The sequence below is a fragment of the Rana temporaria genome, chromosome 4, assembly GCF_905171775.1.
Source record: "Rana temporaria chromosome 4, aRanTem1.1, whole genome shotgun sequence".
Lineage (NCBI taxonomy): Eukaryota > Metazoa > Chordata > Amphibia > Anura > Ranidae > Rana > Rana temporaria.
The window spans coordinates 39,151,619-39,178,399 of NC_053492.1; the positions used below are offsets into that span (position 1 = coordinate 39,151,619).

Consider the following 26,781-nt stretch of genomic DNA (forward strand, 5'->3'; position numbering starts at 1 on the left):
ATGTGCGTTGCTTAACACTAGATCGGCAGTTAAACACCGCTCAGAAATCCATGATTTCTTACTACAAAACGATCTAGACTGCCTCTTTATTACAGAAAGTTGGCTGTCAGACGACTGCAACACCATTCTCGGAGAATTGGTGCCAGAAAATTATCGCATCCTAACGGAAAATAGAATAGGGCAAAGAGGAGGAGGCCTGGCGGTGATTCATAAGTCGCATATTGCAATCACTAAACCGGTCCTTCAAAATCCTCTACCTTTTATGGAAACCCTTACGCTTCAACTTCAAGCTCACTCTCAGGAGACCGTTCACATTCTCCTCTGCTACAGGCCCCCTGGGCCCAAATCGCAGTTGATTCCAGCATTAACGGAGTTCATTTCCACTTACTCCCTTAACAGCAATCATCTTTTGCTGCTCGGGGATTTCAATTTGTGGGCCAACTCCTCACAGGATCCCATCGCGGAGGCCTGCATCGACCACCTGGAAGGATTAGGACTTCAGCAACTTGTATGCGGTCCCACGCATGCCTCAGGTCACACACTCGACCTAATTTTCAGACAAAATCTGAAAATAAACATTTTGGGAAATGAACCTTTGCCATGGACAGACCACCATGCAATTAGCTTCATAATTCCCAGAACTTCACTAGTCATGAAAGTACCCAAGCCGGTGACAACACACTGGGCTAGATCTCAGAAGAAGCTCCACTCGGAACTCTTCAGATCTACCCTGGGAAACCGAATTGGGGCTATTCCTCCTCAGCTAGCAGCCTCAGATACTTTGGATGCCATAAATGCAGCTCTGCTACAGTCAGCCGACTTAGCAGCACCAAAGCGCAAACTCCGCAGCCGGGCAAAAAAGTCCAGCTGGTTCAATAACCAGCTGTCGCTATTGAAGCAAGAGCGCAGAAGGGCGGAAGCCGCCTGGAAAAGAAGTCCTTCAGAAGACCGCCTCAACTTCTACAAAGCAGTAACAACACGATATCACAAGGAAATTTTCAAAGCCAAAAAACTGCACTTTTCTATGGTAATTAACAGCGCAAGGAATCGCCCACGCGAACTCTTCAGGATGGTCACCCAGACCATGAATCCGGGATGTCTTGAAGTTCCCACTTCAGACACCCAAGAGTTCTGCAATGAACTATCGGATTTCTTCATCAACAAAATTGAAAAAATTCGGGTAAGTATTCGGCAAAACAATACTCCACTCAGCCCCCTCTTCAATCAATACACCGACGGAACGCCTCTACAATCAACTAAGTTCACTTTGGAACCCATCTCCATCGATACCACAAAAAAATTCATTGGTGCACTGCGCAACAGCACAGCACCCAATGACATCATTCCCACCAAGCTACTGAAGGAATGTGCCGACATCCTGGCGCCTCCGATCACGCAGCTTATAAATCAGTCATTTAAGGAAGGCATAGTGCCTTCCCTGCTGAAAGAGGGCACAATCCTGCCGATCTTGAAAAAACCTAATTTGGATCCTATGGACCCAACTCACCGCCGTCCCATAACAGGTCTAAATGCTCTGTCCAAGATAATGGAGAAAGTGGTGGTAAATCAGCTGCAACAGCATCTGGACACCCACAACCTACTCGATCCATTTCAATCCGGGTTCCGTCCCGGACACGGTACAGAAACGGCCTTACTGAAAATATGGGACGATGCGCTCGAGGCCGCAGACGAAGGAGAATCGTGTCTCCTGGTTCTGCTGGACCTAAGCGCAGCTTTTGACACAGTAGACCATAAATTGCTACTGAGACGACTAACAGAAGTCGCCGGAGTCTCAGAAGATGCCTTACCATGGTTCTCCTCTTTTCTCGGAAACCGATCACAAACAGTGAAACTGGGATCCTTCACCTCAGAAAAACGCACGGTGCCATGTGGGGTCCCCCAAGGATCCCCCCTATCACCGGTGCTGTTTAATATCTATCTTCGTCCTCTCTTTGATATTATCGGTAGCCAAGAACTACTCTATCACTCTTATGCAGACGACACGCAGTTGTATTTTCGCATCTGCCATAAAAAGGATCATCATCTCAGATTAGAGAAATGTCTCTCTTCAATAGAAAACTGGATGACTAAGAGTTATCTCAAACTCAATAGCGCTAAAACTGAACTCTTTATCTTCGATGCCAGTTGGAAGAAACAACCGACAACAAACTGGACACCATCTCCCATCCTGGGACAAATCATCTCCCCTAGCTCCAAAGTCAAAAGTCTGGGAGTCACGTTTGACACCTTCATGACAATGGACGCACAAATAGGGTCAGTAGTCAGCGGGGCGCACCATTTGATGCGCCTACTACGCAGACTGATTCCATTTATCCCCAAAGAAGACGTAGCAGTCGTGGTGGGAACAATCGTGAATTCCAGACTGGACTATGCAAATGCCCTTTACCTCGGGCTCCCCAAGTACCAAATCGCTCGTCTTCAAGTCGTACAGAATACGGCCGCCAGACTGGTGACTGGGAAAAAATCTTGGGAATCAATCTCACCTTCATTGAGATCCCTTCACTGGTTGCCAGTGAAAGACAGAATTGCATTTAAAGCACTCTGCCTGACACATAAGTGCATCCATGGGAAGGCTCCTAGATATCTATGCGACAAGATCAAACCGCACAATTGCAACCGCATTCTGCGATCCACCGACCAAAATCTGGTCAAGGTTCCTAAAACCAAATACAAGTCCAAAGGAGAAAGAAGGTTTGCTTTCCAGGGCCCCAGGCTTTGGAATGCTTTACCAACCAGCATTCGGTTGGAGCAAAACCACCTGTCCTTCAGAAGGCAGATCAAAACCCTGCTTTTCTGATAGGCATGAGACACAAACAACAAGCGCCCAGAGGCGATTCAGTTCGCATGTGCCGCGCTATATAAATTTTTTCATTCATTCATTCATTCAAACAACACTTTTTAAATACTCATCTGGTCTGTCCTAAAAATCCTGAGGGGTTATGCTGTGCCTATGAGCACTAGGTTTGTCTAAAAAGAGGGAAAGGGTGAAAAGAAATTAGAAGTCTACTAAGTACCGCCAGGTACTGTCAATACTGTATAGCCAAGAAAATTATCTCAATGTGTTACAAATGAGGTTAATATGTATGCTTAGGAGGTACAATACTATGAGATGAAAGAAAAATCCTGGATCGTCGCACTCCTTTAAAAAACGATGTCTTTATTCAAAACATGAAAAAACAACAAAAATTCAAATGGAAAAAAAGGTACAATAGTAAACGTGTGTTAAAACTGAAAACTGAAAATGTGCAATAGCAGGAGAAACAATGCCTGAGACCCCAATATGAGTACTGTTTGAACACAAAAATAGACCTAAATAAGTGTGTAGTGTGAGCCAGGAAACTTGCTTGTGCCACTTCATGGGTTTTCCCATTGGGTGTCTTGGTCTTTTTCCACTACTCCCGTGTCAGACACTAAGCAGCGGTCAGCGTTTGGAGTGAAAGTATTTACGAAAGGCATCAAGTTACAAGATGCATTCCTCTCCCATATTGCAATCATCTTGGTTATGTAAAGCATGTACTTGAAGATATACCAGTTTGATGTACATTATATATTTGTGTCGCCCAATTAGCATATAATTTGTTATATATACATATAGGCCCGGATTCAGGTAACACTTACGCTGACGTATCTTTAGATACGGTGCGTAAGTGCACAGATGCTCCGTCGTATCTATGCGCCTGATTCTTAATGCAAGATACTATATATACAATATATTGCGCTAAACTATTACAATGTGGAGTGATTAATAAATATATGAAAAATTGGTGAATAGTAATACTTAGGGCAGCCAACACACCAATGGATAAAAGACAAAAAGTGGAAAGAAAAAATGCAGCGCCAAAAATATTAAAATTGAATGAGTGATCCACCTATCAAGATGGTTCTGAAGTGTAAGTGAGAGTAACTTATGGGATGGATCTCACATCCACTCCCTGATCTAAGTACAAAAGGCACTGTGCCAAAAAAAAGGGATGAAATATTAACAAAGTAGCTGTGTAGATAGAAATATTGTGAATCAAAACAATGAAGTGAAGAAAAACAATCAATGCAATCAGATGAATCTATGCTGAAAACAAATGCAGCCAAAGAGTTCAGTCCCATATGTGCATAAGGATGGTCTTTTTAAAATCACATGTATGCATAAAGGTGCTTAATCCACTCTGTCAGACCCATCAAATCTCCAGGCAGGTATTCCTTGGCATATAAGTAAGGTTTAAATACTCTTACCAGATGATGTTGACCCACAGCTGACCATACGGTGGGTGGATCCCAAAGGCTTGTGTGGGCCAAATGCCCTCCTTGGACACCGGCGTGGATATGACTCCTTGCGTTGATGTACCAGGTGAGCTCCAGAGGTATGCTGGTAAGGATGGCCACAGGAAATTCCAATGGGATGATGTGGGGGAATGCTCCAAAAATCTCCGATGTCAAAAGGAGAAAAGACAGAGGAAACACCTCCTCATGGTGTAAAAACATTTTAATTTAAAAATCACAAAAAATTTAAAACAAACATATTGCACTTCAAAAATTCAAAGCATGAAATACAAATGGGTAAATGAAAAAAAGTCCCAGCACACAACGCCACAACTCCATGCAAAAAAAACACAACACAGAGTGATCGAGTCTAAAGTGCAGTAAATGCTGAGAGTCCAATAAGCCCGACCGGTTTCGTCTTCACAGACTTCAACTGGGGCATGAAACATCATCTGGTAAGAGTATGTAAACCTTACTTATATGCCAAGGAATACCTGCCTGGAGATTTGATGGGTCTGACAGAGTGAATTAAGCACCTTTATGCATACATGTGATTTTAAAAAGACCATCCTTATGGACATATGGGACTGGACTCTTTGGCTGCATTTGTTTTCAGCATAGATTCATCTGATTGCATTGATTGTTTTTCTTCACTTCATTGTTTTGTATTTCAATAGTTTTTATTAGTTTTAACAGTTTTAAACACAAATTACATGCACAAAGATACACAGAGATCATATCGGCGGTTTGGATCACAAGGTGAGGAGGCATCTTATCCATACAGTACTAAGAAGGTGTATACAACAGATGAGAGTAGTTGGATTCCCGTAACCCATCATGCCAGACGGGCTAGTTGTCATGTAAACCCGAGGTACTGGTTCAGCACCAAACTCAACATGACTAAAATGGGATAGTGCAATTGAGATAACAAAAAATAAGAAGAAACAAGAAAAACAAAACAAAAAACAAACAGAGTAGCAGTCTAAAACTAGAGCATTGTAAACAGTATTGGGCAGTGTACCAGCCTTGTGTCAGGCAAGGGCTATCTTACTGCAGGCCAGGTCCAGGTTGAACCCTATACCAGTCGTTCCACGGTTCCCATAACTTATTAATCTCTGCATAGGTACCTACCCCGGAGGCAAATAGTTGTTCATATGAGCCATGGGTATTGATTATTTGAATAACTTCCGACAGAGGAGGTCTAGCAGTGGTCCTCCAATGCCTGACCAAAGCTAGCCTAGCAGATAGAAGGATGTGGGATAAAAGCGTCCTCGAATGGTAAGGGATCTGATCTATACCCAAGGAAAGTAGCGCCAGCCCCGGGGACAGGGTCACATTAAGTTTAAGGACTTGCTCTACCAGGTGTTGGATTAGCTGCCAGTATTGTATTGTCATGGGGCAGGACCATAGAATATGGAACAGCGTCCCCGTTCCCCCACATTCCCTCCAGCACCCGGGGGATATACCATTGCCGATCTTAGACAGTCTGAATTGGGTGAGATACCATCTCAACAAGATTTTTTGGAATAGTTCCCACAGATTAACACATTTGGTGGATGAGTATGTTACCCTTAGGGCCGTCTGCCATTGGTCAACTGAGTATACTGTATCGAATTCTCTCTCCCAGGCTTGCATATCAGAGGATTTGATGAGTGCTAGCTTATCCTGTAGGTAAGAGTAGAACACTGATATGCCCTTGACTTTCGTACTCTTCGCTGTATAATATAAAGCTATATGCCACGGGAGGAGGGTGTGGAGGTCAGTCTGTCGTTTCAGAAGGTGTGAAATTTGCACATACCGAAAGTATTCAGTCGTGGGTATAGAGTACTCCAGTTGGAGAGCTCTAAATGTTTTGAGTGCAGGTCCCACATACAAGTCATTTATATCTAGTACCCCCCCGGAACACTTCATTGTTTTGATTCACAATATTTCTATCTACACAGCTACTTTGCTAATATTTGATACCTTTTTTTTGGCACAGTGCCTTTTGTACTTAGATCAGGGAGTGGATGTGAGATCCATCTCATAAGTTACTCTCACTTACACTTCAGAACCACCTTGATAGGTGGATCACTCATTCAATTTTAATATTTTTGGCGCTGCATTTTTTCTTTCCACTTAATGCAAGATACGCCTGAAATGTGGCTTCATCCGACCGACGTAAGTTTTCCATGCAAAGGTATGGACGACGGAACAGCCGTCATATTTTACGTTGTTTATGTAGTAGTACGTGAATGAGGCTGGGCGTAGGTTACGTTAACGTCGTAGGCATTGAGCCGTCGTATCTTAGGGAGTATCTTTGATGTGATTCTGAGCATATGCGCGCATGCAACCTTCGTTCGGACCATCATTTGCATGGGGTCACGGTTCATTTAAATGGATCACTCCCACCTACTTTGAATTAGGCGCACTTACGCCGGATAATTTATGTTACGCTGGCGCAACGTAGGGAGCGCTTTGTGAATACTGTTCTTGCCTCTCTATGTTACGTCGGCGTAGCGCATATGAGATGCGCTACGCCGTCAGAAAGATGCGCCGCTCTACGAGAATCCGGCCCATTGTTTCTCCACCATTTTCTATGTACGTTATGTTTAGTTTACATGCTGCCATCTAGTGACCTTTTGTGGTAATGCACAGTTCTGTATTTATTTTGTCTGATCTATGACACACTTTCTTTCTGTGTAATGCTCCATCCCTCTTCCTCAGTTTCTACTTAATGTCTAATGGAGAAAGCTCCAGGCCTCATGTAACATGGGCACATGTATTTTGCATTGTAAGCTACAGACAGTATCATCTTTTGACCACACAATACTACAACCTGTTCATCTGCTGTAACCTATCATCTGATGTATTCTGATGTTTTGGATTAAAGCAACTTCTGTGAATAGAATCAGTATTGGTGAGTTAAAGCTATCTGATGATTGTCCTCAGTGATTATATCTGCGTATACAGGCCAGGCATAGAGGTCTCACAAGGGATAGATCGCTTCACAACAATCATAATAAATTGATATTTTATGACTTTTGTATTATGCCTCATTTAAAGACCCATGGGTGAATACTGGTGTGTAAATCATTACATTTTCTTTTTAATGCAGTCTGTGAAAGTAACCAACCTTTTTCCCCCTTTGTCTCTGGTTGAAACTTGGTACAGAAATGGAAAGAGGAGGAGCAAAGGTCAAGAACACTGGGACAGGACCTCAGACTAGCAGGAGGAAAGTTTCAGTTAATTCCTCTGCCCATAATGATTTGTTAAAACTGTCACAAATGTCATTTATTGTATCTGCGATTTACTTACTGCTTTTCTCTCTATTAAAGTGCTCAGATTAATCACGTGAACATAGCAGACAGACTTATCCACTTCCAGCACTACTGCATTCCCAACCGCTTGAAGACCAGGCTTTTTCTGGCACTTATTGTTTACAAGTTTAACCCCTTCAGATCCGCGCTATAGCCAAATGATGGCTACAGCGTGGACCTACTTTACCAGAAGGCCTTCAATAGAAATCCTTCCCTTTGCACGCTCCCCATGCGCCCCCTGCAGGGCACACACTGTGATCACCGGCCCCTTACCACATGATCAGCTGTCAGCCAATGACATATAAGGTCCGCTGGCATGGACCGTAGAGTGAGTACATATACTGACATATAATCACACACATAAGTTGGACTTGATGGACTTGTGTCTTTTTTCAACCTCACCTACTATGTAACTATATGCAACAACGTATATATACGTATTGCGGTCGGCAAGTGGTTAAACATAATAACCTTGACTGTTTCTCATTATATAGAGAGCAGAAGCAGGTGCAGGTCTGTCACAATTTGCTAAAATTCTTGCATTGTAAATACCTGAATCAACAGAAGGCCAGGCGCAGAATCGATGACCAGGGAAACTTTATTGAAAGGATAATACCAAACTAAGGCCGCTGCTCCCAAACTCAGATAACCAAGTGAGAGGGAACAAAAAAAAAACAACTTAGGGAGCGCTATTCCAAAAAATGGTGTGCAGACGATGATAAATCCATATAATTTCGGTAAAAATAGCCACTTTGGGATGTCTAGCTGTCTTGGCACCTGACTGATTAGCATGAATCTCTCCGGTTGTGCCCAAGGGAGGGAAAGATATTGTTTATTGCTGGTTCCCTGCCACCTGCTGGGGCTATATGTGTTACAAGCGTCAGTTGTCTGTTTTCAGAGACTGGGAATGTGCAGTTGATTTTCAATTTTGAGCTGCCTGACACAGTACTTTTAATCTGTCCCGAGATGTTCCCTGTTTTCTAGGTTCAACACTGCAAATTCAGGGTGTCCTGAATGTAAATACTTGAAAAGAACAAAGTGGTATTTCACACAAACAGGGCAGTGTTGAGGATAAGAAAAGGCAGGGGAGGAACTGGATCCAATGGTCTTCAAAGTTAGAATCTCAGGCACCCAGGTCCATAAGGATCCAATTTACAGTCCTCATTCTATCCTACATAAAGTAGACTTTTTTTCCCAGTTGGTACAACAATTATGTAAAATTTGTCAGACTGAAAAAGCTTTCTAGCTGCGAGGTATAGCACAAATCTTATGTGGTAAGGGGGCGCTAGTGAACCCCAGTGCAGGAGTCAGGTCCAACTTAGCACCAGGAGGGGCCTGGAAGGTAAAGTTTTGCAGCAGTGTTGTAAAAAACAGGAACATCTCCATCTTGGCCAGGTTCTCTCCAGCACAGCTTCTCTTACCTGGTGAAAACAGAAAACAATGAAACCTGCTCACTGCTAAAATGTTCAACCAAACTATATAGCAATATACAGTATATCTCTAAGAAAAGTTTTTATATTTTGGTTTTGGATGGAGTGGTGAGTGGTTAGAACCCCTGTAGAGATTTTAACCTTAGCGAAAGAAAATGTTTGAAATCTAAAATAGCAAAGCATCCATCACCATAATGGACGTATTTAGTTTTAGATAGCGTACACTCTGTATTTGTCTTGGTGACCATTGCCATTAATGTGAGAGCTGTGTGATGCCGCATACACACGATCGGAAATTCTGAAAAGAAAATCCAGATTTGGGCTTTTGGTCGGAAATGCCGACCGTGTGTAGGCTCCATCGAAATTTTTCTGTCGGAATTTCCGCCAAGAAAAATTTGAGAGCTGGTTCTCAAATTTTCCGACAGGAAAAGTTCTTGTCAGAAATTACAATTGTTTGCAATTCTGACGCGCAAAAAAACACTCATGCTCGGAATCAATTCAACACATGCTCAGAATCATTGAACTTAATTTTTCTCGGCTCGTTGTAGTGTTGTACGTCACCGCGTTCTTGACAGGTGGAATTTGGTGTGACCGTGTGTATGCAAGACAAGTTTGAGCCAAAATTCAGTCGGAATTTCTGATCGTGTGTACGTGCCATTAGAGGGAATTTTCTCTATATTTGGAGAGATTTTCTCTCACTTTCTGTTGTGTCTCCAGAATAGGAACCATACTCCCGAGTCCCAACCATCCCAGATTTCATGAGACTGTCCTGGGATATCAACAATATATCACAGATCCAAGCTGTGTTCTGTAGTCAAATGCTGGAACTCTCATTTCATCATTCTGCTCTGTGCTATAATGCACATATTGCCAGGTGGAGTGATCTCCTACACTAAGGTATGTAATGTGGAGAGGTGATGTGGCAATAAACACTCCGAGTCCAATTGCAGCAACAGAACTGTATTGCAATTGAAGTTCAATAAAGCACAACTAAGAAAGCGGGAAGTCAACCAGACGCACTCACAGAATGTTGCAGCGAAGAGTATGACAGTAGGTCTTGGATACACCTACAAAGTCTGTCTTGAGGGATGGAATGCAGCCTGGCCGAACCATGCCCAAACAGGGAGGTTTCCAAAAGGGATGGCGTTTCACTGCTCTTGAAGCTTCCCTCGTCTGGAACCTGTTCTTACCACTAATACTGTCCCTGACCGACAGATGACCTGTACTTACACTATCCACACACACAATGCATACCAAGTCTGGGAGCCCCTTATCCAAGATGGCCACCAGGGTCACATGGGGTGGCAGCATCTAATCAGATAGCTCCCCCAGTGACCCAGGAAACCACATAGGAGCCATGTTCTTCTTGACTTCCCTTCCAACTGCAATGTCGCAGTTGAGCGCCACCTGCAGTGGAGAAAGTAGACTGCATCTGCCTACATGTTCATTATTCCGGCCGGTGGCATCACCGCACAGGAGACAGGTAAATGTACTCTGCTGTGTTCCACTGACCACCAGTGCTTTTCAAGTTTTCAAGAAAGGGGAAGGAGGAAAACACCACTGACCACTAATGCTATTTTAAAGAAGAGGGGGGGGGGGTAAGAATGCTTTTCAGTAGGGAGGAGAAAGGAAACTCCAATTGACCACTTATTACATAGTTACATAGTTAGTAAGGTTGAAAAAAGACACAAGTCCATCCAGTTCAACCATTAAAAAAATATATATTGTACAATCCAATATACCCATTTCTATACCCACAGTTGATCCAGAGGAAGGCAAAAACCCCAGCAGAGCATTATCCAATTTGCTACAGCAGGGGAAAAAATTACTTCCTGATCCCCCGAGAGGCAATCAGATTTTCCCTGGATCAACTTTATCTATAAATGTAAGTACTCAGTTATATTATGTACATTTAGGAAAGTATCCAGGCCTTTCTTAAAGCAATCTACTGAGCTGGCCAGAACCACCTCTGGAGGGAGTCTATTCCACACTTATACTTTTAAAGAGGGTTGGGAGCTTCACCAACCACTAGTGCCTGGAAAGCGAGGAAGTGGAGATAACCCATTGACCACCAATGACTGGGAATGAGGGAGGGGATCTTCAGCACCCATTTAGGCCATGATGGTCTCTTGCAGTATATTTATGCCCAACACACATTAATGTACATTAGATTGAGTCTGCTAATGTTCCACTTTGGCCCTAAGATTAGACATGCACCAAGTTGCTTTGGGAAGGGTCCTTGGGTGTCATTAATGGGGAACTTCATTCTAAAGGGGAAGTTCTGCTTTATGCCACCCCTCTTCTATTTTCTGCACTTTTTTTGGGGGGGGGGGGGGGTACCTGGTTTGTTCCACTTTAGGTTGGATTTCCGCTGTGGTCCACCATAAGTTCTCCTCCCGCAACCTTCTGTGACACATCAGTGGCCATTCACAAAGCATTGAGCATCTCACACATGCGCAGTGGGCAACCAGCTGTGAAGCCATAAGGAATAACAACTGGCTGCCCACAGTAAACATGCCAATGCCGGTAACCCAAAGACTGGTAAAGAACCAGTTCAGGTGAGCGTGGCATTGGACCCCTAGACAGGTGAGTGTCCTTTTATAAAACAAAATCAGTAGCTACAGTAGTTGTAGTTACTGACTTTTAATTTTTTTTAATTTAAGGCGAACAATTGCTTGAACAAAGAATGGCACTCCAGTACACCAAAGCACAAAATCAGCAAATACCTGCTCCCATTGAATATTACCTAGTGAGAATGGTATAAATGCCTCGTTCTTCTTCAGATTTCCTTCTGAGTCAAGGAAATGTTCAGGGTAAAACTCATCTGGTTTTTCAAAATAAGCTTCATCCTTGAGAACAGAAGACAGCAATGGGATAACAGTGGTTCCCTGTGGGGAAAACACAATCATATCATTGTGAATGCATGTCTTTGTGTATCTGCATGAACAAATGTAAAATTCTTCTTCTAGAAAGCCATTTTAGTAGCAAAGTTGGTGGACTACAAAGAGAACCTGTGAATGGCCAAATGGTAAGCAAAGAGTGATTAAAGCCTATAACACACTATCAGAATATTGTTAAAATTATCCAAAGGAACAAACACGAAAATGTTTCTCTTACAATACTGTACGAGAAATAACACCTTATTTTCACAGCCTGCAGTTAGGTCTTAAGCCCTGTACACACGGGCCAGACACTCTATTCAAAAGAACCACAGTCACATTCGATGCCGTCGCCGCCATCTTGCTGCACCCTACCTATGCCTAGGAAGCTACCGTGCATGCATCAAAGTCATTCCGAGCATGCACGGGTTTCCACGGCGACAGGTAAGTATTCACACTCTCGGGTTTCTCGTCAGGAAAACACTGCCGAGAATCACGACCAGAAAATAGAGAGCAGGTTCTCTATTTTTCTCATCGAGATTTTAGGCAGTTTTCTTGACGAGAAACCTGAAAGCCTCGTACACACGCACGGTTTACTCGGCAAGAAAGCTCTGCCAGCAGTTTTCTTGCTGGTTCTTGCCGAGTAAATTGAGCGTGTGTACGAGGCTTTAGAAATCAAAGTGGATGTAAACCCGATTCATGAAATTTGAGCTGGGCACATATATCTGCTATATTTTGTTATCTCTTTTTAATGAGCTAAGTCTTATGCCGCGTACACACGGTCATTTTTCGTCCATGAAAAAAATGACATTTTTCAGCATGTCCAAAAAACGAAATTTTTCCAACTTCATCATTAAAAACTATGTTGCCCACACACCATAGTTTTTTGAAAAATTATGAACAAAGCGCGGTGACGTACAACACGTACGACGGCACTCTGAAGGGGAAGTTCTAATCGCCTTTGGGCTGCTTTTAGCTGATTCCGTGTTAGTAAAAGACGATTTGCGCTTTTCTGTCTGTTACAGCGTGATGAATATGCTTACTCCATTATGATTGGTAGTTTTACCAGAACGAGTGCTCCCATCTCATAACTCGCTTCTGGGCATGCGCTGGTTTAAAACGTCATTTTAGCCCACACACGATCATTTTTTACAACCTGAAAAACGTCATTTTAAAAAACGACATTAAAAAATGCAGCATGTTCGAATTTTTTTTTTGTCGTTTTCAGAAGCCGAAAAACGATGTGAAGCCCCCACATGATGATTTTAAATGACGTTTTTAAAAATTTCATTTTTTTTCATGTCGAACCGACGGTACACGGCATTATAGCTCTCTTCTGAACGGTTCCTCTATTATCAGCCTGAGAACTCCTGACATATTTTTTTTACTTTTTAGACAAAAGCAGCCTGAATCTTTTGTCAAAGGAGGTTGCTAAAATAGATTAGGAGAGAGCCGCTCCTATTACAAAACAGCTCTGAGAGTCTCTGCCTATGAGGAGAGGGGGTGTGTGCCTTTCCTCCAATCAGCAATGTTAGCCATCTTGGCTGTATTCCCAGACATCACACTATGTGTTAACCAGGAAGAGAAAATCTCCTAACAGGATCTCAACTTTCTAAACAGTATATAAATGTGAAGACATCAGATATACATATAAAACCTACGTAGGGAGATTTGGTTAATCTCTGTGTATCATCTGAGGCTGTTCACTTCACTGGGTGTATGGAGGGTTTACATCCACTTTAAAGCTTGTTTATACTTTCTCGATCCAAGGATTGCCACGTCTATCAATAAATTACACATCTAAGAATGCTATTTCTTCCTGCCATTTGGGCAAAAAAGACAGAACAAGCAAGTGTGACACTAATCATTAATTACATTGCATGTAACCTTTTTGGTGAAATGGTTAAATCAATGGGTTGAGTTCCACTTTAACATTAACTGTGTGTAGTTTTCCTATTTTGTTTTCAGGTATATATTTTCACTTATGTCGGGTTACCTGGCCTGTGGTATGCTGATCCCAGTTTTTTATCTGGTAATGATCCCAACTGCCCTGTTCCAGCCTTGCCCTACTTATGCAGTATTGTACCTCTGTATCTCTTCAAATCACCTTTTTTATTCAAGGTGCTGCCTGTCCTCTAGATCAGGGGTGTCAAACTCAATTTCATTGTGGGCCACATTAGCATTATGATTGTGCTCAAAAGGGCCGGTTGTATCTGTAAGATTAGATGTCCAGCGCATCCCCTCCCCTTACATTAGATGTCAAGAGCCACCCCACCATCAGAAGTTGAGTCCCCCCCCCCCTTCCCACTCAATTGCCTTGCTCTCCTCTTTCACACTTACTCCCCATTCAAGGTGCACTGTGCTCAGCAGTCTCACAGCAGAACCATGCCTTATGATTCCCAATACCAGATGCCTTTCCATCAAATTTTGAGATAATTAACCTGGAGCTTATACTATAACTGCTGTGAGCATTTTATATTTACGTGAGTTCTTAAATTATACAGCAACCAAATTCAAAACAAAACATTTATATGTTGCAAATTAAAAATCATTCAAAGTAGTGGCTGCATTATTTTTTTTTTTTTTTTAATTTTCTTTTTCCCGGTGATCCTGCCAGTCACGCGGTTCCTGACTTTTTTTTTTTTATTTATTAATCTCTTCTTTATTAAATTTTATCTTTACAAATACCATTTAACATTTTACATTTATCATGCCTTGACACTTGAAAGGTAGCACACTACATGCTATATTCCTTTACTATATGGTGGTTTATCCGAATCCTCCAAAAAAAAAAAAAAGAGAGAAAAAGAAAAAGGAGAGGCTGACTTAGGCCTCATACACACGACCGAGTTTCTCGGCAAAAACCAGCAAGAAACTTGCTGGGAGATATTTTTTTGCCGAAGAAAGCGGTCGTGTGTACATTTTCGTCGAAGAAACTGTTGTGAATCTCGATGAGCCAAAAAGAGAGCATGTTCTCTATTTCCTTGACGGGAATGGAGAAAATTGGCTTGTCGAGTTTCTCGACAGCCTAACAAGGAACTCGACGAGGAAAACTATGTGTTTCTCCCATCGAGTTTCTCGGTCGTGTGTACGAGGCCTTAGGGTGTTTCCACTCTGGGTGGAGAACAACAGAGACACCTTTGAACACCAGCATTGTCTGTCTTGGTGGAGGGCAGTGTTATATGTACTTACAAATTTAGAGGACTTGATGAACAAATTAAAACTTATACTTTTACAAGCAGTCACAGCAACAGTTATTTTTTTCTCTTTGAAATAAAGGTTTTACAAAAATGAATAAAAGCTAACCATTTTAACCACTTACCCCCCGGACCATATTGCTGCCCAAAGACCAGAGTACTTTTTGCGATTCGGGACTGCGTCGCTTTAACAGACAATTGCGCGGTCGTGCGACGTGGCTCCCAAACAAAATTGGCGTCCTTTTTTTCCCACAAATAGAGCTTTTTTTTGGTGGTATGTGATCACCTCTGCGGTTTTTAGTTTTTGCGCTATTAACAAAAATAGAGCGACAATTTTGAAAAAAATGAATATTTTTTACATTTTGCTATAATAAATATCCCCCAAAAATATATAAAAAGAATGTTTTTTCCTCAGTTTAGGCCGATACGTTTTCTTCTACATATTTTTCGTAAAAAAAAATCGCAATAGGCGTTTATTGATTGGTTTGCGCAAAAGTTATAGCGTTTACAAAATAGGGGGTATTTTTATGTCATTTTTATTATATTTTTTTTACTAGTAATGGCGGCGATCAGCGATTTTTTTTTCCGGTACTGCGACATTATGGCGGACACTTCGGACACTTTTGACACATTTTTGGGACCATTGGCATTTTTATAGCGATCAGTGCTATAAAAATGCATTGGATTACTATAAAAATGCCACTGGCAGTGAAGGGGTTAACACTAGGGGGCGGGGAAGGGGTTAAGTATGCCTGGGTGTGTTCTTACTGTGGGGGGGGGGGGTGGCCTCACTAGGGGAAACACTGATCCTTGGTTCATACATTGTATGAACCGAAGATCAGCATTTCCCCTGCTGACAGGACCGGGAGCTGTGTGTTTACACACACAGCTCCCGGTCCCCGCTCTGTACCGAGCAATCGCGTGTGCCCGGCGGCGATCGCGCCCGCCGGGCACACGCACGGGAGTCGGGGGCGCGCGGGCGCCCCTAGTGGCGGCTGGGAGAGAGGACGTCATATTACGTGCTCTGGCCCAGCAGAGCCACCTTGTGGACGTATAATGACGGTGCGCCGTCGGCAAGTGGTTAAGCACCCTGTCAGTGTCAAATGCTTATTCTCTACCCTCTAATTGCCACTTTTGCTTGGCAGCTTGGTCTGTTGAAGGAAGTTGACAAACAACAGACTAAAGCCGCATACACATGACCATTTTTCATGTCACGAAAAAAAAAAAAATTCTCGTAGTGATTCTTGTCAAGCCTGCCTTGCATACACACGATCGTGAAAAAAAATGCTCTAGCAAAGCACGGTGACGTACAACACGTACGACGGCACTATAAAGGGGAAGTTCCATTGGGCTGATTATGCTAATTTCCCTTCTCATAACTTGCTTCTGAGAATGCATGTTTTTTCCCATCGTTAAAGCGTACACACGACCGTTTTTCACGACGAGAAAAACAACGACGTGAAAAACGATGAGAAAAAATAGAGCCTGTTCTAAATTTTTAATGCCCATTCTTCTTGTTTAGAAAAATGCTCTGGAGCCTACACACGACCGTTTTTAACGACCAATTTAAAAAAATGAATTTTTCTCGTCATGAAAAACGGTCGTGTGTACTCGGCATAAGGCCCTGTACAGATTCCTGGCAAGCTTGCCGTGTATACAGACGGCCATTCAAAAGAACCGCCGTTCTTTTGAATTGCAAGAACGCAGTGATGTCATCAACTACGACGAGCCAGCGCTCTTCACATTCGATGCCGTCGCCATCTTGCTACACCCCACACTAAACTTGTATGCTACGGCGCATGCGTCAAACTCTTATCAAGCATGCGTGGGTTTTCCTGGGACAGGTAAGCATACAGATGACCGGTTTTCTTAGCAGGAAACACTCTGCCGGGAAACCAGACGAGAAAATAGAGAGCAGGGTTCTCTATTTTCCCGTCTGGATTCTTGGTTGTTTTCCTGACGAGAAAACTGCTAGGGAGCATACACACGGCCGGGATTCCCGGCCAAATGCTCTCCTGGCAGTTTTCCTACCGGGAAAACCGGTGGTGTGTATGAGGCTTTAGGCCTCTTACACATGTATGGAATTCCCGGCGGTATAAAGTCTGCTGGGAAACCCGAGGGCAAAACCAAGAACCTGCTTGGTAACTTTTTCCCCCTACACACGACAGGGTTTCCTCGACAGGAAAACTACCATGAGAGCTTTGGTCAGGAATCCCAGCTGTGTGTATGCTCCACCGCGGTGTTTCCCATAGGAAAACTACCGGGTTAAAAACGGTTGCAAATTCCGGCGGGGAAAAAGAGAGCTGGTCCTCTTTTTTTCCCCGGCAGTTTTCCTGTCGGGAAAACTGTGATGGAGCATACACCCATCGGTTTTCCTGGCCAAAAGCTCTAGTGTGTACGAGGCTTGACTGACTGGTTCACCAGGTGAAAATAAAGAAAAAAAAGCCTGAAAAGACCAAAGCAGCCACATTTATGGATTGGTAAGCCGCAATATAACACATTTTGGAATTAGATATACTTTTCGATTAAAGTGGAAGTAAACCCTCCTATCTTTTTCAGCCAAGGAAGCTGCCATCTTGGCCTTTGTTCAATCTTCAACTGCCATGAAGCTGCACATGTGATCAGTTATGACACCAGCCATTGGATGGTTTGACAGTTTGGTTGAGAGCACAACCAATGTGCAGTTAGCATTCCCGGCATGCCGGGAATGTTAACAGTTTTTTTAAGTGTTACATCGATGGGTTTACTTCCGCTTTAAGATATATATTTTTTAACAGTGAACTTTTAACAAGATCTGGTCAGCTTCTAATGCCGCGTACACACGGTCGTTTTTTGTCTTGTAAAAAAACGTTGTTTTTTCTCATGAAAAAAACAACGTTTTTCAAACTTCATTTTAAAAAACGACGTTGCCTACACACCATCGTTTTCTGAAAATGCTCTTGCAAAGCGCGGTTACGTACAACACGTACGACGGCACTCTGTTCCATTCAAGCTCGGGTCATAACTTGCTTCTGAGCATGCGCGGGTTTAAAAACATTGTTTTTAAACGTAATTTTAGCCCACACACGATCATTTTTTATGACACAAAAAACGACATTTTGAAAAACGACATAAAAAATTGAAGCAGGTTCGAATTTTTTTTTGGCCGTTTTTCAGAAGACAAAAAACGACGTAAAGCCCACACACGATCATTTTAAATGACGTTTTTTAGAACTTCGTTTTTTTTCATCACAAAAAACAACCGTATGTACGCGCCATAAGAGACTGCTGCAAATGTAAGGGACTGCATTCATCTGAAGTACTCCAGCAGAAATCCTGTAAATGGTGATATATGTTATACTTGCCTTTGGAATGTTGTACCCTCTAAATATGACATCTTTAGAAGTTGCATGTGGGACATTCAGAGGTACAATATCAGCAAACCTCTGGATTTCATGAATGACAGCATCAGTATACGGCATCTGCTTCCTGTGCTCAGTTTGGGGTTCAGCCAATCCGATCACTCTGTAAATCTCATTTTGTACTTTCTCTGTCAGGAAAATAGACCCATATGGGCTTATAATCAAGAAAAGATTCCTACGTATGTTAAAAGTCACTGCAAAAATACCATAGGTGTCAGTTTTTTTTTTTTGTTTTGGATGGAGTGGTAAGGTTTTTATTGCAGGCTGTGGAAGATTTATCCCTCCTTATTTGTCTTAGTGGCTAATGTCACCAAGACTTAGAACAAGGGAAGCTGAAGTTAATAATGTCCGCTGTCATACCCTGTGCATTCCTCTGCTGTACATAAGACCCACTGTTATACCCTCCACACCCTTGCACATACTGTCTAAACTGTAGTGCTAATATCATACCCTATGCACCTTGTAACGGGAGTCACTTTTGGGCACAGATTGAGCCAGGAAATAAGGGACATACGTTGGATTGTTTTAGCATGGGACAGTAATCCACAATATATTCCTTAATGTCTAGAAGAACTAATTACAACCGGTCAATAGAGTGACTCATTCATGTGGGAACACAGGCTGTTAAGGTGGTAATTATGTAAACGAGCCTTGCCTGGCATCTATAGACCTTTTCATTGTGTGATGCTAATTAGCACTGTTTTGTGTGAAAATACTATTGATGATAATATGTGATGTCACTTAGCACCCTCTAAACGTCAGACGTCTGACTTATGTTTACCAAAGGAATGTGTATTGTGTAGCAGGTGAGAATAGAGTATCGCAGAGTCAGAATGTCTGGCTAAGATGTGGATTGAGGGGGACTCGTTAGGAACCATTGTTTGATGTTGTGGGTGGAGTGTGTCATTGTCCATTTGATTAATGCAGCATTCTTTTTGTGTATATAAAAGCCTGCCTTCTCAATAAAGATGGTCATTCGTTTGAACCAGAGACAGAGCTGTGTGTGTCTCGTTTCTGGGGAAAATCCATATGGATCGTGTCTGCTGGATTGTGGAGTGTCGGAAGCTGTCTTGGGATGGTGGAATGGAATATCGTAATGGCGTTAACCCCTGACCGTTACACACCTCTACTTCACAAACTGCCTGCAAAAACACTTGTTCGTAATATTACCTATTATGAAAATAGGTCCTCTGAAACAATTTACCAGATGTGCTATGCTCTACCTGTAATAAATAAATAATAACGACTTGCCGATCAGCCGCTGCTTCGCCTTTTGGCCACCAGGGGCACGCGCGCCGCCGGAGGCGTGCATGCGCGCCCGTCGGCTTGCCGCCAGAGCCGATGCTTGCGTCCGGCGGACACGAGGACCGTCGGGCACCCGCAATCGCTTGTGACAGAGCGAGAAGCGGGATCTGTGTGTGTAAATACACAGATCTCAGTTATTTCAGGGGAGAGGAGACTGATCGCGTGTTCATACAATGAATGAACACCGATCTCTCTCTTCCCGTAGTCAGTCCCATTACCCCTACAGTTAGAACACAGTGAGGGAACACGGTTAACCCCTTGATCGGCCCCTAGTGTTAACCCCTTCCCTGCCAGTGACATTTAGACAGTAATCAGTGCATTTTTATAGCACTAATCACTGTATAATTGTCCCAAAAATGTGTTAAACGTGTCCGATGTGTCTGCCGAAATATCGCAGTCCTGATAAAAATTGCAGATCGATGCCATTACTAGTAATAAGAAAAATAATAATAAAAATGCCATAAATCTATCTCCCATTCTGTAGACGCTATAATTTTTACACAAACCAATCAATATATTTTTTTTTATCAAAAATATGTATAAGAATACATATCGGCCTAAACTGAGGAAAAATGTGGGATATTTATTATAGCAAAAAGTATTTTATTTTTTATTTTTTCAAAATTGTCCCTGTTATTTTGTTTATAGCGCAAAAAAATAAAAACTGCAGAGATGATCAAATCCCACCAAAAGAAAGCTCTATTTGTGGGAAAAAAGGACGTCAATTTTGTTTGGGTACCACATCGCACAACCGCGCAATTGTCAGTTAAAATTATGCAATGCCGTATCACAAAAAATGGCCTGATCATAGCACTTTCACCTAGCAGCAAAAGGGTCGCTGGTTCGAATCCCGACCACGACACCATCTGCTTGGAGTTTGCATGTTCTCCATGTGTCTGTGTGGGTTTCCTCCGGGTACTCCAGTTTCCTCCCACCCTCCAAAGACATGCTGGTAGGTTAATTGGATCCTGGCCAAATTGGCCCAGTGTATATATGTGTGTACGACTGTGTGTCCCAAGTGTGTCAAGATCCAGTTCGCATGTGTAGCGCTATACAAGTCATTCATTCATTCGATAAATCATATATTTGATTAACATTTCTTACGTTGTATTTCTGGGTATTGGATCATTAGCAGGAGGCCCCATCGCAGAGTGGTTGTGGTTGTTTCCATTCCAGCCACAAAAAGATTATCCACCAGAACACTCAGGTTGTCATTGTGAAAATACACTGTAGAGTCTGACTTCTCCTGCACAAATCAAACAGAAGATTAATGCCCAACTCTGCCCAAAACTCTTTTTCTGTAAGTTTCTTGTCCTAATCGGGGACACAGAACACAAGGCTTGCCACTCTGATGAAGGAGGATTTTGTGACCCTTGAAACATTTTGGCTGTTCTGAGACAAGCAACGGTAAGAAAAATGCCCAGGCTGACACTTTCCTCTTTCCTCTGCATTCCTCTTGCTGTTGCATGTCTGTAGAATGTGCTCACATCCAAGACAAGCTGCATCTCCTTCATAAATGTTGCCTGCCGGATCAGACAGGAAAGGGGGGGGCGGGGGGCAGTAATCATAACTAGGGTGAGAAAGCAATTACAAGCATGGGACCAAGTGTAATGCCGCGTACACACGATCGGTTTGTCTGATGAGAACGGTCTGATGGACCGTTTTCATCAGACCAAACCGATCTGTGTGGGCCCCATCGGTTATTTATCCATCGGTTAAAAAAAAATCGAACTTGTTTAAAAAAAATTCTGATGGATACCTAACCGATAGAAAAAAAACGATCGTCTGTAGGCACGTCCATCGGTTAAAAATCCACACATTCTCAGAATCAAGTCGACGCATGCTTGGAAGCATTGAACTTAATTTTTTTCAGCACGTCGTTGTGTTTTACTTCACCGCGTTCTAACACAATAGTTTTTTTAACCGATGGTGTGTAGGCACGACTGACCATCAGTCAGCTTCATCGGATAACTGATGGAAAGATCCATCAGATCGTTTTCATCGAATTGACCAATTGTGTGTACAGGGCATTACATATACTTTGTCCCATATGGGACATAACTGTAAAATACAAATTCTAGGGATTAATCTTGCTAGTAGTGGACAATGTCAACTATTAAAATGTTTATATCAGAGGTAATGTAAAATGTGCATGTGTATATATATATATATATATATATATATATATATATATATATACATATACATATACATACACAAACACACACACACTATATTACCAAAAGTATTGGGATGCCTGCCTTTACACACACATGAACTTTAATGGCATCCCAGTCTTAATCCGTAGGGTTCAATATTGAGTTGGCCCTCCCTTTGCAGCTATAACTCTTCTGGGAAGGCTGTCCACAAGGTTTAGGAGTGTGTCTATGGGAATGTTTGACCATTCTTCCAGAAGCACATTTGTGAGGTCAGGCACTGATGTTGGACGTGAAGTCTCCGCTTAATTTATTCCAAAGGTGTTCTGTCGGGTTGAGGTCGGAACTCTGTGCAGGTCAGTAAAGTTCCTCCATCCCAAACTCACTCATCCATATCTTTATGGACCTAGCTTTGTGTACTGGTGCGCAGTCATGTTGGAACAGGAAGGGGCCCTCCCCCAACTGTTCCCACAAAGTTGGGAGCATGAAATTGTCCAAAATGTCTTTGGTATGCTGACGCCTTAAGAGTTCCCTTCCTGTCCAACCCCTGAAAAACAACCCCACACCATAATCCCCCTCCACAAATGATTTGGACCAGTGCACAAAGCAAGGTCCATAAAGACATGGATGAGCAAGTTTGGAGTGGAGGAACTTGACTGGCCTGCACAGTGTCCTGATCTCAACCCGATAGAACACCTTTGGGATGAATTAGAGCGGAGACTGCGAGCCAGGCCTTTTTGTCCACATCAGTGCCTGATCTCGCAAAGGCGCTTCTGGAAGAATGATCAAACATTCCCATAGACACACTCTTAAACTTTGTGGACAGCCTTCCCAGAAGAGTTGAAGCTGTTATAGCTGCAAACGATGGGCCAACGCAATATTGAACCCTACGGACTGAAGCCTCGTACACACGCTCGGTTTTCTCTGAAAGAACCAGCAAGAAAACTGCTGGCAGAGTATACCGTGAATGTGTACAAGGCTTTCAGGTTTCTCCTCAAGAAAGCTGCCCAGAATCTCGAAGAGAAAAATAGAGAACCTGCTCTTTATTTTCTCGTTGTGATTCTCGGCTGTGTTTTCCTGCAGAGAAACCCGAGCGTCTCTATACTTACCTGTCGCCTTGGAAACCCGCGCATGCTCGAAATAACGTTGACACATGCGTGGTAGCTTCCTAGGCATAGGTAGGGTGTAGCAAGATGGTGACAACGGCATCGAATGTGGTAGTCGATGATGTCACTGCGTTCGTGCCATTCAAAAGATATTTTGAATGAAGTGTCTGTACACTCGGCCAGCAAGAGATTCTTGCCAAGAATCTCATCAGGAAAAACAACATTTTTTTTCATGACGAGATTCTGGGCCGTGTGTACAGGGCTTAAGACTGGGATGCCATTAAAGTTAATTTGCAGGCAAAGGCACGTGTCCCAATACTTTTGGTAATATAGTGTATACATATATATATACTGTATTAGCTGGATTCAAGTAGGTCGCCGCATCTTTAAGGTGGCGTAGCGTATCGTATTTACGCTACGCCGCCTTAAGTCAGAGAGGCAAGTACTGTATTCACAAAGTACTTGCCTCCTAACTTACGGCGGCGTAGCGTAAATGGGGCCGGCGTAAGCGCGCCTAATTCAAATCAGGCTGAGGGGGCGTGTTTTATGTTAATAAGGGGTGACCTGACGTGATTGACAGTTTTTTATGAACGGCAAATGCGCCGTCCGTGTACATATCCCAGTGTGCATTGCGCCTATGTACGCCGCAAGGACGTATTGGTTTTGACGTGAACGTAAATTACGTCCAGCCCTATTCATGGACGACTTACGCAAACGACGTAAAATTTTCAAATTTCGACGCGGGAACGATGGCCATACTTAACATTGACTAGTCCAGCTATTTCATGGAATAACTTTACGCCTGAAAACGCCTTACGTAAACGGCGTATCTTTACTGCGACGGGCACACGTACATTCGTGAATAGACGTATCTAGTGATTTACATATTCTATGCCGAACTCAACGGAAGCGCCACCTAGCGGCCAGCCTAAATATTGCACCCTATGATACGACAGCGCAGGCTGTCGTATCTTAGCTAGGTTTAAGTGTATCTCAGTTTGAGAATACACTTAAACTTAGGACGGCGCAGATTCTGAGTTAGGTCGGCGTATCTACTGATATGCCGGCCTAACTCTCTGTGAATCTAGCTATATATATTACTCTATTTATTGAATCAACAGATATCTAATAGTAAGAAAGAATGTCTACCTCTTGTTGCTTTGCCAAGAAGGCATCAATGAAGTTCCTTTGGTCATTTATATCCAGTTCCTTCTTCTGTTTTGTAAATACCTCCTTTATGAAATCTTGTGTTGATTGAAAATTTTTAAAAATGTTTTGATGGCTGCCAGGGAGTAAGCCTATTAAAGTTGGATAACTGTTGTAAAGCTTAAGGAAACAAGATCAAAATAGTTATGCAGCACATTGTATGCAGTATAAACGATAGACCCTTCTTTTCTAGCATATTTATTTTATTTCCATAAACTTTAAAGATTAAAGGGGTTGTAAAGGTATTTTTTTTCCCTAAATAGCTTCCTTTACCTTAGTGCAGTCCTCCTTCACTTACCTCATACTTCCATTTGCTTTTGAATGTCCTTATTTCTTCTGAGAAATCATCACTTCCTGTTCTTCTGTCTGTAACTCCACACCGTAATGGGAGGCTTTCTTCCTGGTGTGGAGAAAGCCTCTTGAGGGGGGGAGGGGGCGAGCAGGAGGGTCAGGACACTCTCTACTTTGCAGATAGAGAAAGGAGCTGTGTGTTAGTGGGCGTCCTGACACTCCTGCTCGCCCCCTCAAGAGGCTTTCTCCACACCAGGGAGAAAGCCTCCCATTACGGTGTGGAGTTACAGACAGAAGAACAGGAAGTGAGGATTTCTCAGAAGAAATAAGGACATTTTAAAGCAAAATGGAAGGATGAGGTAAGTAAAGGAGGATTGCACTAAGGTAATGGCAGCTATTTAGTTTTTTTTTTTTTTTTTACCTTTACAACCCCTTTAACATTTATTTATAATGTATATTAGCTAACAGAAGCCAGAGATGGGTGCAAGTATACTTGGGTTGGGTGTGTGTTGGGGGACTTTTGTCTATGTGGCTATGGCACAGGAGTCAAATGCTATACTTAGCAGCCAGCATAATGATTTACACATACAGTAGCAAGTTGCATGCAGACCATAGTGCATACTAGTAACTAATGTATGAAAACTTCATGGGTTAAAGATTAGTGAAAAGCAACCCTAAAAAATCGGTTCTGCTTTTGATCTACAAACATTTGAGCTTTGATTATTCAGCTCATCTGCAGTATCAATGCTAATGTTGATACTTACTCTGACCATAGTACTTCCAAAGACTTTGACATTTTCATTAATTGAGTGCATGAGCTTTAGTATGATTGGATCATCATATTCAAATCTGTTTCCTAGTAGTATAGACACAATTACATTGGCTACAGCTGTGTTGATGATGGTTAGATTATCAAAGGGATCCCCTAAAAACAAAAGCAAACATCAGCTTACCTGTACTGTAAGTGTGACAATAGTGAGGTCCAATGAACCCCAAACTGAGTAAAAAGAATTGTATTGAACACAACGCACCCTCTTTTCTCCAAAATACACAAGTCAGCAATACATGATACAAAATTGAAACCTTACTGTATGTGTGAGACACATCTCATAGAACTTGCACTAGAGCACAACCAGCTCAAGACATGAAGCAGGCTATCATAAATAAATAAATAAATAAATAAAATAAATTACAATATTCCATGCACAATCATCTTTGACAAAGTACAGGTCCAGTGTTATTAAAGTGGATTTTTATCTGCCCACCACCTCCCAATGTTTTCTGTTCCTGTCTACTTTGAGGTGTGTTGAGTGTATTTCAGATACTCTCCTCTTAAAATCTATACCAGACCCAAAGGGCTTGGTATGGATTTTGGAGGGGACCCAACGCCATTTATTTTTCTTAATTCTGTCATAGGGCTCCCCTTAACCGCTTCAATACACTGTATTATATACTATGCAATGCACTATATACCATGACTGCACTATATATTCTCCATTGTATTTTATATACTACAATGACTGCACTATATACTCTGCAGTGTATTATATTTACTATACTGATGGCACTATATACTCTGCACTGTATTATATATATACTATACTGATGGCACTATATACTCTGCACTGTATTATATATACTATACTGGTGGCACTATATACTCTGCACTGTATTATATATACTATACTGGTGGCACTATATACTCTACACTGTATTATATCTACTATACTGGTGGCACTATATACTCTGCACTGTATTATATATACTATACTGGTGGCACTATATACTCTACACTGTATTATATATACTATACTGATGGCACTATATACTCTGCACTGTATTATATATACTATACTGGTGGCACTATATACTCTACACTGTATTATATATACTATACTGGTGGCACTATATACTCTACACTGTATTATATCTACTATACTGGTGGCACTATATACTCTGCACTGTATTATATATACTATACTGGTGGCACTATATACTCTACACTGTATTATATATACTATACTGATGGCACTATATACTCTGCACTGTATTATATATACTATACTGGTGGCACTAAATACTCTGCACTGTATTATATATACTATACTGGTGGCACTATATACTCTACACTGTATTATATCTACTATACTGGTGGCACTATATACTCTGCACTGTATTATATATACTATACTGGTGGCACTATATACTCTACACTGTATTATATATACTATACTGA

The 26,781-nt window shown here is 42.2% G+C and overlaps 1 protein-coding gene across 2 annotated transcripts in view; it reads right to left on the reverse strand.

Moving 5' to 3' along the window:
- Positions 1 to 8,153: 8,153 nt before the first annotated feature.
- LOC120936141 (cytochrome P450 2K6-like) overlaps positions 8,154 to 26,781 on the reverse strand; it is a 49,686-nt gene continuing 31,058 nt past the window's right edge. For both annotated transcript variants that reach the window (XM_040348279.1, XM_040348278.1), the window contains 6 exons: positions 25,310 to 25,470; positions 24,198 to 24,374; positions 20,891 to 21,032; positions 18,425 to 18,609; positions 11,751 to 11,892; positions 8,154 to 8,995 (listed from right to left, as the gene is read on the reverse strand). In XM_040348279.1, the coding sequence (XP_040204213.1) occupies positions 8,817 to 8,995; positions 11,751 to 11,892; positions 18,425 to 18,609; positions 20,891 to 21,032; positions 24,198 to 24,374; positions 25,310 to 25,470 (986 nt within the window). In that variant the 3' untranslated portion in view covers positions 8,154 to 8,816. The remainder of the gene's footprint in view (positions 8,996 to 11,750; positions 11,893 to 18,424; positions 18,610 to 20,890; positions 21,033 to 24,197; positions 24,375 to 25,309; positions 25,471 to 26,781) is intronic.